Source organism: Kogia breviceps, chromosome 16 (assembly GCF_026419965.1).
Source record: "Kogia breviceps isolate mKogBre1 chromosome 16, mKogBre1 haplotype 1, whole genome shotgun sequence".
Taxonomy (NCBI): Eukaryota; Metazoa; Chordata; class Mammalia; order Artiodactyla; family Physeteridae; genus Kogia; species Kogia breviceps.
The window spans coordinates 10872931-10886949 of NC_081325.1; the positions used below are offsets into that span (position 1 = coordinate 10872931).

The following is a 14019-nucleotide window of genomic DNA, read 5'->3' on the forward strand; positions in this document are numbered from 1 at the left end:
AGTGTCCCAAATTTACTAATAATTAAAGCACCGATTATAGTGGGGGGGGAAGATATGAGAAAAAATGAATCTCTATTCACTTAAACTAATGTCACAAAATCCAGATTTGGCAATTGCCTGTATCTGGGATGGATGTTTATAAATTCAGAACTAATAAAAGCAGTGAAGTGCAGCTATGAAAGTTAAACTCTCAAGTTTTATATGTGTATAAGCATACTGCTCTTTGCTAATTTCTTTCTAGTACTTATTTCTTGACTGCTCATATTTTTACTATGTGATGATTTTTAAAATGTTATTCAAAGATAGGTGACTCAATTCACTTAACAGATTTTCCTGTAACTTCTGGTTAAACAGTATCCTTTATGTACAGGCCCTTCAGTCACTAGCACTGAATAGAAAGAGGCTCTGATTCATGAAATGTGAATTTCTGACAGTTTTTTTTTTTTTTAAAGAACTTGAGCAACACATGACTGATGCATGCTTACCCTGTTTTCTGTGTTCCATCTGTCTTTCTGCCAGTGTATTCATCCTCCATTTCTGAAAGTAGCTGAGAAAGAGAATGCTAAGCACAGAGAAAGGGCAATTCCAAAAGAACAAAAGGTTGTTTAATTTTGGCTGATGCTACCCAGTTGGTGGAGGTCTCCTACACCGGGGATGAGAAACGCCACCACTTAGGCTGGGCAAATCCCCAAGATATCACTTGACTTGATGGAGGAATGAGAGAGAATACGTCACTAACGCCCAGTTCCATTCCCCGCAAACATAAAATAGCAGTTTACTCCACTCTAGTTGAGTTCAACTCAAGTGCTATCTCTAAAAACAGTGTCAGGTAAAAAGTCAATCAACGTGCAAGATCAATTTTCACGAATTCCCCTAGTAGTGACATTTCCACATTTTGCATTTACTATCAAGAAAAGAGGTCTTTTGTGAGCTTGGGGGTCCACCTACATTAACACTCTCGGATTCCTACAGTCCTTGCAATAGGCCAGGCATTGCAGTAACTCCATTCTACAGTCCAGGACTCCTGATAAAGAAAGGTTTTTACAGGTTTCTTTATAAATATAGATTGTACTGACATTTAAATAGTCCCCAAGACTGGACATCCTAACGTTCCTACTAAATTGATAATGAGAACATTAACCAGGTATCAAAGAAGTATGTCCAGGTAGATGTTGAACGACATAATAAGGAACATGTAAATAAGAATCATCTTTCTCTTAAAGTAATAACCTGTGATCACAGAATCCTAGAATTTTAGAGATGATGGGAGCGTCACATTTATTTAACCCAAACTCTTTGTTTTAAGGAAGAAGAAAAGAATGCCCAGAGAAGTTGTGACTCGCCCCAGATCACACAATTAATTAGCATCAGAAGTAGAACTAAAATCTGATTTCCATCTTACCATTTCCTTGACAAGATGTAGAAAAATTATAAGCCATTGATTTATTCCACATTAGACAGCTGCTCTGTTTCCTTTTTGGCTTCTGTTACTTTAGGTTTACATTTCCCTACTTTACACACTCTTGTTCAAGGAGTTATTGACTCAACTACAGAAAGACCTTGGGAACCGTGGTCATACCATCTCATTTTCTCAACAAGAAATGAAGGCCCAGTGAAGTTCTGAAACTTGCCTGGTAAAAGAATGAGAGAGTTTCCAAATAGAGCCTGCATCCCTGTCTTCTTTTTTTTTCTATAGTTCAGTGGACTTTATTGCAGTCTGGTCCATATCATGCTGTTTAAAGCATTACAATACTTTTTATAGTTTAAAAGCATGATGAATTCTTTCACAAAGCAAGTAATCACATTTATACATTTGCTTAAATTTGGATTTTCCGAGTAACATGTGTGTGTATAGACTTTAAGCATGACGCACGTGTAGCCAATAAATCGTAACCATCTAATGACACAAGATCCCAATTCACCCTTTCCATGGCCTAACAAACTATTCCTCCACCTCCTCGGCATTCTCCCTCTTGTCCATTCCAAGAGCCTGCCGGTAAGGGAAATAAGGACCATTACTATTTTCATTCTCTCTCCCTATAACAATTTCCCCATTGATTCAGCAAAATTGAGGGGCAAGGATCATGGGCAGTATGACTTGTGTGATAAGCATTCACTCTGCAAAACACCCCATTTGAAACATCACTTCTCTTTCTCACTGGACTTAAAACTCCAGAACTAAGAAGATGGCTAGAGAACTGCTGCGTGTATAATTTGGAGCATACCCTAAGAGAAGCAAGTTTAGATTCATCCTGGGTTTGAGCAACTAATTCTGATCCTATGTATCATCAAAGATTCCTTTATTTCTCTTCCCTGTTTTTCCCTCTCATGAGTGGATCTGCTGTTGAATCATGTCTATGCCATTCAATGATTATCTCACTGTAATGAGGTCACTAGGGAGCAACTTACTCTGGTTCGCATTGTTCCCGACAGCCAAGAAAGACTCTAAGTGCTGACCCCCAAATTATATGAATATAATGCTAAATCTTCCTTGAAAGATCTATAGCAGAGTAAACAATCTTAATGATGCGCCTGTCATTTCAAGATACCAGTATGTGAGTTACAGAAAATATTGGTGTTATTAATTTAATATGCACTCGATAAACTTTAATTGCATTATTATGGGCCATTAGTATAATAACCTGACATTGTGTACTACTGGGTACTAACTGCTCAAGGAAGGTAAAACGCATAGCAGTTTGCTTCCACTAGAGAAATAAGACCTGACCGGAAATCTCACAGTGATTCTGTAACATGGTTCATTGCTGTATCCTGAGCAGAAAAGATTGAAATATTACATAATCCAGAAACCAACCATAGGTTCAGTAGTTTAACACTCATTATAAAAACTAAAAAATGGTTTGGAGTGTTATTGAGCATGGTCTCTAGCTAAGATACATTCAAATACCACCTCCTACTATGTAACTTTGGAGAGGTTATTTGAACTCTATGTACTTCTGTTTTCTCACCTTTAAAATGGGTATAGTAATAGTACTTACCTACAAGAATTTATTTTTTGAGGATAAAATAAATTGGAATATATATAAAGTGCTCTGAGCAGTGCATGATACACTGTAAATGCTCAGTCAATATTCTCTATCACAGTAAACCAATCTACTCACACAGTAAACCCAGTAAAATCATTTTGCTTTTGCTTTCTCAATGTCTTACAACACAATCGTGCATTGTATTATTAACTCATTATTAACAAATAATGAGTTCCTAATCACAGGATTGTTGGAATTCTTTCATGCTTCCCTATGATCCTGTCACTTAATTTTTAGGCATTCATTAGCTTCAAACATTCCATTGCCCAGTATAAAATGAGTGAGTATGCTCAAATTTTCTAATTAGGCAAAATGAAACATAGACACAGAATACATTTTCAACGATCATGCATGTGTTCATAACTTCAAGTCCTCAATGGAAAAATAATCTTCGTTCCAGAAAGAATATAATTTTTAATGAAATCAATCATTGCAAATTCATTTAAGGAGATTTACAAAGATATTTCAAACTATTTGTATGCAATGTTTCTAACATAATACACTTTATAAGCATGCTGAGGAACATTTAGAGTGCAGACTACAAATCATTAAATCATCACCAAACATTTACTGAGCCCCTATGTCCATAATGATGATGACGTCTGGTAAAGCACCATTGTCAGAAATCTCTAAAACTAAAATGGAGCTGGTTTTTATTATAAGCCTAGTGTATTTTTAAATCAAGCCACAGGGAAATTACTTTTGTTTCTATTCAATCAAGACATGCACACAGAGTTTATGGAATGACATAATATCCTTCCTGAAATCAGACCGGTATGTAGGACCAGTATCCTTCACACATAACCAGTTCCTGAACCTTTAAAAACAAATCCTAATTTCCAAGGAAACAATCTCATCAAATGCTGCTCACTAGAATACATATTGTTCCTTTTGGAAACGTTACAATAAGATTTTCATGATTACAAACCCCAACTTCCCTTCTAAAATTCAATATAATCTTAAACTTATTTATTTAAGTGGAAATTGTATTTTTATAATGGCTCTAGAATATCCTGATCAATTTATGTATCACCAATATAATAATTTAGTTATTTAGAAGTCTGGGAGGGGGTGGTTATAAACTTCATAAACTTATTGTATGTGTGTAGTATGTGTGTGTGTCTTTTAAATGGGCAACAGACGTTTCTTAGGAATGTTCACCTTTCTACTTTCTACAAACCTATCCTAAGATAAAGCGCATGTTTTAAACTATTTTTGGAGAAGGATGAGTTTTAGGGATTTTTTTCCCCCTGAGAATAAAAAGGAACACGTAACAACTTGTAATCAATCTCCTCTCCTCTCTGCCTTATAAAGCTGGTGCTTCTGTCACAAGATTTGCTTTGACATTAGCAGACACTTATCCTTTACCAGAAAAACAGTATCAACAAATCAGTGGCAACTGCTGACATAAACGTACAAATAGGCAGAGAATGTGACACTGGTTGTCAGCCCAAGGCCCTTAAGAACAGAATTTTAACTTTCTCCTGTCACTAAGAGTGTTCTAAAGAATCTAGGCAGGGTGGAAGTTAGTTTCCCCCCCCTCTCCTAATTAAATAAACAAATGTCCAAGTTTTAAATGTGACAGAGTGTGTGGAACTTGTCACATTTAAAAATGAAAACTCCCAAAATACATACTGAGGAAACCTGTCTCATTTGTTCTGTAGAGACACATAAGTCTTGGAAATCTATGATTCACTGTCTTACCGTGAAGTTTTTTGTGGACTTTATGTTGAGTTTTGTGGCAGCTAAGTGCTGTCACTGTTTGCTTGAAACTGCAGCCTGAAGTTATTTCTGAAAGTTATGCGCAGCTTGGCGTAGAAATCCGTATGTTGTAAAGTGAAAACAATAATTTTTAAAACTGGGTTAGCATGAAAGAGAGCCAACAGAAATCAGAATTAGCAACAGCCTTCCACTACCGGCGACTCACCTTGTTGAATTTTAGTCACTAGCTGATGGCGTGCTAGAATCCGGCTCATCCTGTAAGGAGAGCGTCTCGCAGTCTGATCAAATCGCAAATACATCTCCTGGCCCTCAGGTGTCATGGCATTTAGATAGTAGCAACCTGAAGCTGGGGTCCTGGGTCCCTGACTGAACATCCCGGCAGATTTTCTTTTGCCCTCAGTCTGCCCTGTGGCTGTTTCCGTCTGCCTTCAGTCTCAGTTACAGAGCGAGGCACCCAGCCCAGCAGAGCTCAGCAGACCCAGCGATTTTTAAAAAGAAAAAGGAGTGCCAAAAGCCTCAACTCAGAATTCCAACCCCCGGCCTCACGTGACCTCGCAGAGCCAATCAGAGGAAGACAGGAGATGGGACGGTCCACAGTCGGCCCCAAGCCCCGGAGAGAGGCAGGTCCGGCCTCTCTGATCCCCACACAATGCGGGAAGCCAATGCGAGTACTGCCCTGCCTCTGAGCTGACTAAGCCCCGAGTAGCAGCGCTCGCTGAAAGGGTCCAAAGGAAAAGAGAGAGGGAAGAGGAAAGGCAGCGGAAGAAAAATAAGCCCTGGGCATCAGGAAATCAATCTTTCTGGTTTTAAGGGTTAGAGAAAGCACACTCGCCTTCTCCGAGGCAGCTAAAAGATGGATGTGAGAAACAACTTAAATGAAAAACTACTTCAAATAAGCATAAACAGCTGAGTATAAATTACCACCCTTCATTACAAAGAAATAAATAAAGCTTTTCCAGTGCAAAGTGAACTTCAAGTGCTTTAAGGCGCTGAGTAAATACACTCCAGGCCCCTGACCCTCTGCATGGGAAGCTGAGAGCTCTCACAGATGAGACCGGCAGAGGCAAGAGCACAAGTGTACTTGTTAAGTATCTACCCCTTTAAATTTTCCACTTCTCCAATTTTTAATCACCCAGAAGTAAAGTACTTTTGAAGTACCTCTCACATTTAAGACACTGCCAGGAATCATTGTAAAGATGCAGATTCATGCAATGCTGCTGTTGCCAAGCTGCTTGGGATCAATAGAGAAGTTATGCAAAAGCACATAACACAGGCCTTATGTGAAAGGGGCCTCAAGAAAGACACAAGAGCAACATTAGAGGAAGCAATATTATTTCTGACTGGGGTGGCGAGAGCAGGCCACACAGATGAAGAGACATTTGGGTGGGCTTTAAAACAATGGGTGGGATTCTGACAGGCAGAGACTGAGGAGGGCTTTGCAGGAGGGTCTGTGCCCACATGTGTGGAGATCGGGAACCACAGTGTGTGTTTAAGGAAAACGTGAGCAATTCCACTTGGCCACGTTCGAGTATACATATGGGGGTAATTAGCATTTTCCCCCTATTTTTTCTCTTTAATATTGTTTGATGTAAAGAGGAAAAAAGTCCATAGAAAACATGTTATCAAATTCTGAACCTGGGACCGAGGGAATAAAGTTCTTTGAAAAAGAGGCATAAGGCCAAGTTGTCCTTATATTTGCCTGTCTCAAACTGAAACATAGCCTGGCCTGGGATTTGGAATCCTAATAATGAAAAACTTTCAACTGAAAGTTCAACAGGACTCAAATTAGGTCCTCGATTCTTGCTGCTGTGGCTAATGTCGGTCAGTCCTAACATCTTTCCCTGTGGGAACTTCGCAATTCTGAGAAGCAGCTCATTTCGTGTAAATGTCTTACTAGGTAAATGAGCACATTAATAAAGATCCCTAGGGCCTACACTGGAATGTACTCTCTCTCGTGGCAACTGTGAGCCTCTTCCGATAATTATGCAAGAGTAAGTAAGGGTCAGGTTTCCGAGTCAGCGTTGATGCAGGAAAGGAAAGGGGTGTTCCTTTTTCATTTTTATTTAAGATTTGATCAGAGTTTTTCTATTCCAGGGGATCTTTTGTGGATGGTGAAAGGGATCTAAGATCTAGCGACTCTGGTATGCCAGAAGCCTGGGCATGAATGGCAGACAGGCTTAGCACTCCACTGCAGTGTTAGATGCTTGTGAGGTCCAACCCCCAAGCTCCGATCCAGCATTGGCTGCCATCTGATGGAGATGCTGATGTCAGCCACCTTGTGTACATGCTTTCAGTCTGATAGTCCAGAGTTGGGCACGTCCCTGCCGTAAACACCTGCCAGTTATCACTTTTCAATGGGTGAGTGTAGAAGAAAAGTAGAGAGAGAAAGAAGAGCAGATCATGGGACTTGGGAACTTTGCATATGTGCTGGGAAACCAAGCAAAGGGAAGGAAAAGGCAGGAAATGATATGTAGTTGCTTTTTAGCTGTGGATAACACTTAAAGAAAGACTGACCATTCCCAGTGCCAACCCTGGAGTTTAACACTGACTTGGCTGCATTTTAAAAGTAAATGGAATGGGGCTTTCCTGGTGGCGCAGGGGTTGAGAGTCCGCCTGCCGATGCAGGGAACACAGGTTCGTGCCCCGGTCCGGGAAGATCCCACATGCTGCGGAGCAGCTAGGCCTGTGAGCCATGGCCGCCGAGCCTGCGTATCCGCAAGGGGAGAGGCCACAACAGTGAGAGGTACGCGTACCACACACACACACACACAAAGTAAATGGAATGATTCTTCCTGAGAAGCACTGCACTGTATCCTGGCCAGGTTACTATTTAAAAAAAAAAAAAAAAAAAAATCACCATGCCTCCTTTTTGCATAATAATGAATACATGAACAACATGTTGAAAGTCCTGAGGTGTTTTGTTCTGAAAACATCAAGATCATAAATATGTATTCTTTGATATATATAAGCAGATACAACAACATGAAACATAGTAGTTCACAGGAGATAGCAATGAAGAGCAAGAATTGAATGTAAATTAGGGAGAAAAAAGGAGAATTTGAATTTCCTAATTAAAAGAAAGACAACTTAGCATAAAGCCCAATTTTTCTAAAAATCAGTCTGATTTTTAATAAAGGGACCTATGAAGGATCATGTATCAACATCTTTGTCTTCCCCGTGTCATGTCCATCTTATTTTTTATGGTTAAGGTAGTCGTATCTATAAATCCACGCAACTACTCACCATGGTTTTGCCACTTTGTGTGCAAAATACCATATTTAAAGCAGATAGGTAACATTATTTTCTCATTAGCATCATTATCGCCTTGTTTTATGCTAATGTATTGCTATGAAATCTGAGCCCTTTCAGTGAATTTTCCTCATCATTTGGTCCCAGTGTTAGAAGAATCACCACTGGGTGGGCAGTTCTGTTCTGCTTGTTGTAAATGTAAAATCAAGAAACTGCTGGCAATCTTCCCTGGGCTGAAATGTCCTCCATGCATCTCGTGGAGAGAGCTCTTGCTCTTGACTGGTGAGTGATTCAGGACCAAAGGAACCAGAGAGAGGGAGAGAGTGCTGAAAACCCAAGATGCTGGATCTCCTCCGTTCCAGTTCCTTCAAAAATGAGGAAAATGGATGGTACTAGTTTTTTAGTTTTCACCTACTTTTCCTCTCTCCTAATTTGGTCATCAAGAAGAATCTTCACTCAGACTACTTCAGGGAGGGGATCAACAGTTGAATATTGGGAGCCAACAAGAACAATGAACAGGGGAATGGAAAAGGGAGAGTGGCTACCGATGCTAAGCATCTACTGAGTGCTAAGCCTTAATTATTTTTACATTTACATTTCATTTTTACTATTTACATTTCATGTCTTTAATTAATCTCCACGGCAACCCTTTGTGCTATCCTAATTTGTGGAAAAGGAAATTAAGACTCCCAGAGGTGAAGCAATGTGCCAGGTCATATAGCAACCAAGTGTAGAGCCTCTGTGTATCTCCAAGCTGATGCTATTTTAACTCTTTCCACTGTCACACATGAGGGAAGGAAAAACGGTGGCACGAAAAGGGTGGTGGGGAAATTGGATAAGGGAGAAAACTTTCGGAAGAATGTACTGAAAATCATCTCTATCCTATTTAATTGTATGTGATAGCGGGGTGGAAATATAGGTATAGGATGACTAAATTCTTGTGGTGGTTGAGATCGAGGTGTCTTTAGAGTAAGGTACATAGGCCAGAGCCTTTAACTAACCAGTGAGAACCATGGGCCCTCCCTGGAGTAACCAAAGACCAAGAACTGGAGACCCACCCACCCCTTGCCCAGTCCTGAAGAGGCAGCCTGACCACCTCTTGTTTAACAACTCCTTTTTTGAAGGGAAGACTGTCTGTCCTCTGCTTTCGGCTCATCCTCAAGGCTCACTCTGCATATTGCCTGGCCTCTTCCGTGGCATTTCTCCCCAATGCACACACTCCAAATACAGTCAAAAGTCTGAAATTTGACCTCTAAACAAAACTTTTGGTATTTAAAAATTTTAAGTCTTTTGATAGATGATCCCAGATTAGCGCTCAATGGAATTCTGTGTACACATGGCAGAAAGTGAGGAGCGCTTTGACAGAAGCCAGGAATGGCTCACTGTGCTTTCATCTGTCTGCTGCTCCTTCTATTCCTTCACACACATTCCAGCCTCCTCGTCAGCCTGTTCAGAGGGAGCCAAGCTAGTTCTGCCAAGTAGGAAAATGTTTGAGATACAAGTGGTCGGTAGAAAAAAAATCCCAGCAGAACTGATCTGGAGGGCTGCTTTTAAATTACTTGAATCCAAAGGTTGTGGGTTAATGTCAAAGCCTTCCTGTGGGCTCTGAAGCTCATTTTGAGAATCTCTACTAATTGATTTGTGATGTATGTGCCCCGTTCTTTGTCAATAAACCTTTTCAACATGCATACACCACATGCCCAAGGACCAATGCAGGCCAGCCAAGAATACTAACATTCGCAGCCATGACCAGGACCCTCCACAAAAGGTTTCAGAGTGGATTCTCTTCTGACTCAGTTTCTCCACCTCTAGGCCGGGTCTCCCACTTGGAGTCCAGATCCTACTGCAAAGACTTGTGAGTGGTAATAGATTTTGGTTTTTTGCCTCTCAGCCCTCGCTACTCTCTTTAGTTAACTTCACCTTTGCAGGCCTCTGCGAGCGCATTCTCTGCCCTCATTCCATCCCCTAGGGACCACAGCCAACCATCAGCTCCAGTTCCTATGGCCAGCGATCTGGTCTGACTTGTCCTGGGCTCTTTGCCCATACCCATCCATTGCAGCCAAACCAAAATTCTTTCACTTTTATAAGTTGTTTCAAAGATCTGCAACTGTGTGCTTTCCTACTCTCTCACCCCGTCAAAACCTATTGCCTTTGGAAACATTTTCATGACTAATGCAAAACCTTTAGTATTAACAGTCATGTTAATACCTGTAAATAGTTCTTATGTGACACATTAATTAGATTAGCTTGTTACATGCTAATAAGCAATCCATTTGTTCATTGCAACTATTACGGGTGTAAAGTTTTTACATCTGGGATTTGAAAAGGATATTAAACATCTTCTAATCCAACCACTCACCTATTATACAAGTCACAGTCAGATCAATTAATGAATGCTTTACCCAACATATGTGAAGTGTATTATCTCACTGAGGACTACAAGCTGTTTAAGAAAGTTTTTCCTTATAATTTCCATCCATTGGCTCTAATTCTGTCATTTGGAATTAGGACAAATCTATTCCTTCTTCCATATGCCTGTTCTTCAGACATTTTTAGAAAGCCAACCTGTCCCTTACAAGAATCTGCTTTCAGAGGCTAAATATTCCTTTCCATCAAACCACACATCTTCTAACTATTCAGCAAGCTGATTGCTGTCTTTTGGATCTGCTCCAGTCTGTCAGTATCTCTTTAAAAATGTTCCTACCCTGTCAATATCTCTTTAAAAATGTTCCTACCCTAGGGCTTCTCTGGTGGCGCAGTGGTTGAGAATCTGCCTGCCGATTCAGGGGACACGGGTTCCTGCCCCAGTCTGGGAAGATCCTACGTGCCGCGGAGCGGCTGGTCCCGTGAGCCATGGCCGCTGAGCCTGCGCGTCCGGAGCCTGCGTGTCCGGAGCCTGCGCTCCGCAAGGGGAGAGGCCACAGTGAGAGCCCCGTGTACCGCAAAAAAAAAAAAAAAAAAAAAAAATTCCTACCCTAAACTTAGAGCTCTAGACATGGCCAAGCAAAGTACTATATGGCATAGTGTGTGGGTACCTCCTGAACTCAAGGGGTTGCACTCTTGCTGATCCAGTCTGAGATAATGAGAGGTTTTATTTTTTTAATCTATATTTACTCTATCATTAATTCAGCATGGTATTAATTAGAATTAAGTAACTGAATGCCTGCACAGCACTGCAGTAAGTATGAAAGATATAATGGTGAATGCGATGTGGTCCTTGCATCAAGGGACAGTCTGGCAGGGAAGACAGAAAGAAAACTCACCATTACACCAATGTTAAGTGCTGTGTGGGAGGCTATCTCCATTACCTCAGACTGTGTTAGAGTCAGTCTAAGTGGTGTTTCTGTGTCTTCATAAAATCTGTGTTAAGTGAGTGTTCTCTATGCTGTACTTAACAAATGAGCTTTCAAACTTAAGAACAGGTCTTTAAACTTATTAAGATATTTTTAATTCCTGATTTTCTCCTCCAACTATTTAATTCTGCCTTGTTCTTTAAGGTAGCTAATGAAAATACCTCCATTATAAAAGTATAAAGTAAACAGTTCAGTGTGTTTGGAAAAAGGTAAAGGAAAGGTGGAAACATAAGATAGCCAAGTTCACAGACATACAAGCCACACAACCCTGTATATTTGCAAGAGGTGGCTGAAAATGTGGCTTAAGATTCCTAACAGACAAGCCAAAAGGGAAACAAGATCAATTACGAGATTTAACGTATTCATAAGTAAAAACAAAGAGGTGATTCAAGATAAACACACATCACCAGATATTGAGACCCCCAGGGAAAATTTTCCTGGGTCCTCACAAAGAATCAGCATCCTCAATGATAATGGATATGGTAACAAACCTTAGTCCATGGTTTCTTAACTGACACTTCAGTGTCCATAATAGTATAACAAAGCACTATATAGGAAAATTAATTCTAGGAGGGCACCTCAGAAAACATGGCTTGAGTATGCTAGTCTCTGTGATCTTTTAAACGATGTGTTGAATCATATCACTTCCCTGCTTAAAATACTCCAAGTTTTCTATTGCACCTGGAAAGAAATCCAGACTTCTTACTTTGCCCACAGGGTCCTACGTGATCTATTCCCAGCTCATCACTCCCATCTCATCACAGTCTCCTCACTAGCTTTCTCTAGACTTGGCTGCCTTAGAGTCTTCTTTCTACGTGCTACTCCTCAGCCTGGAATGCTCTTCACGGAGCCCTTCCCATAGCTGGCTCCTTCTCAGCTTTCAAGCATCATCTTAAGTCATGCAGTCTCAGATGGGCCATCCTGTTCACTTTACCTAAGCGGAAACAGCACCCCATGTGTTGGCTCTATAACACTTTCTAAATTTGTAATTACCTATTTATTTGCTTCTTAACCTATACGTTGCCTTACCTTCCCAGTAGACTGTCGTGTCTGGATCAGGTTTATTTCATGCACATTCTATGTGCCCACCACAAGGCCTGGCACATAGGAGGAAATCAATAGCAGTTGATTGAATAAATGATTGAGTAAAAAATTGAATAAATGATGATCTGAATTTTTCCAAGGATAAAATTTAGAATGTCTAGAGGAGTGAATGCATATATGCTAGGCAATATGCTGTTGCTACAACAACTTGGATTGGATAAGGATTGGACAGCAGGTGATTCAAGGTTTTTTCCTCTAAAAGGAGCCTGAAATGCACATATTTTGCTTTGTTGTTTAGAGGCAAAAGTATATGCTTTGAGCATCAAACAGAGGACAGTTTAATTTTCACAAGTCCCTTGTGAAAATAGGGAGCCTGGAGGAAATGAGCAACTCTTTCTCCACAGAGAGAGGCTGAAAGGCATAAAAAAAATTAATCTATCTTCCTTAACTTTGAATCAGCCTCAAATTTTTAAGCATGCCTGTTGTGCCTTCAATTAAAAGGTTGAACACCATTGGGCCAAGTGTTCTTCATGGACCGATTCTGCATCTGGGTTATCAAACACCTCTATTTCTTCACGCTCATGAACATCTTTTAATAATTCTTTAAAAAATTTTCTTGGAGATTTAAATTAATTTATTGTCTGGTAGTTCTAGAACCTATATATTTTTGCCCTGATCGAAACTAAATGTAATTGCTAATTTGGGTTGTTTCTTTTCTTTTTTTTTAAAGAATTGCTTAGACTATTAGACAGGATCTTTCAGTCCCTTAGGTGGAATTTGTCTGTTCTTAGAGACTTATTAGAGGCTTATCCTCATCTGCATCAGATTTGATTCTATAATCTCCTTCTCTGTCTTGAACAACAGTGAATATATTTTCTTTATGTTGACTCAAATTATAATTTGAATATGAAAGGGAAACTTGCTTATTAAAGAAATCCTATGATGACTCCTTTGGGAAATTCTTTATTGATGCTCCAAAGTATCTGTTTTGTAAATGTTTGAGACTGCCCATTGAAAGGCACACCATTATTAAGATGGTATGCTGGAACCAGAAGGTTGGTAACTGAAATTCCTAAAATATCATCCTGTTACCTCATCACCAAACAATCAGAAGAATGTCCATGAGCTGATCAGGCACCCTGAAACCCTCACTTCTAATGTTGCCTTTAAAAACCCTTCTCTGAAACCTGAACACAAAGAAGGTCAGGTCTTTTGAGCAGGACCCACCCATTCTCCACAAAAAAAAAAAAAAAAAGAGAGAGAAAGAAAGAAAAAGAAAAGAAAAAAAAAAAGTGTACAGTGACCTGCTGCCCTGGATCCAGTGTCCATTTTTAAATATAATTGCTTCCCACCTGGTGTCATGCAACAGTTACGTACTAAGTAAAGTTTGGAAATAACCACGGCCCACAAATTGAAGAGGAATAAGATTGTGGGATTAATAATGCAATTGCACTGTTTATATAGTTAAACCACATATGCCTTCTTGGATAAATTCAGTTCAGTACACTAAGAATATGATAGACTGTTTTCCCTCTTTATTTCTAACATAAGACCATTAATCTATATTTTAAAGAATGGAAAGTGGTGCCAGGAGGAGGACTGAC

General features: G+C 39.9%; 1 protein-coding gene across 7 annotated transcripts in view; it reads right to left on the reverse strand.

Annotated features, from left to right (window-relative positions):
* Window positions 1-14019, reverse strand: part of STARD13 (StAR related lipid transfer domain containing 13) — a 245538-nt gene that overhangs the window by 188326 nt on the left and 43193 nt on the right. The window contains exon 1 of one of the 7 annotated variants that reach the window (XM_059041575.2): window positions 4975-5460. The exons of 5 other annotated variants lie outside the window; for them this stretch is intronic. In XM_059041575.2, coding sequence (XP_058897558.1) covers window positions 4975-5143 — 169 coding nt within the window. In that variant the 5' untranslated portion in view covers window positions 5144-5460. Of the gene's footprint in view, window positions 1-4974; window positions 5461-14019 lie in introns of those variants that run through there. One more of the 7 variants, XM_067016569.1, reaches the window with a different exon arrangement.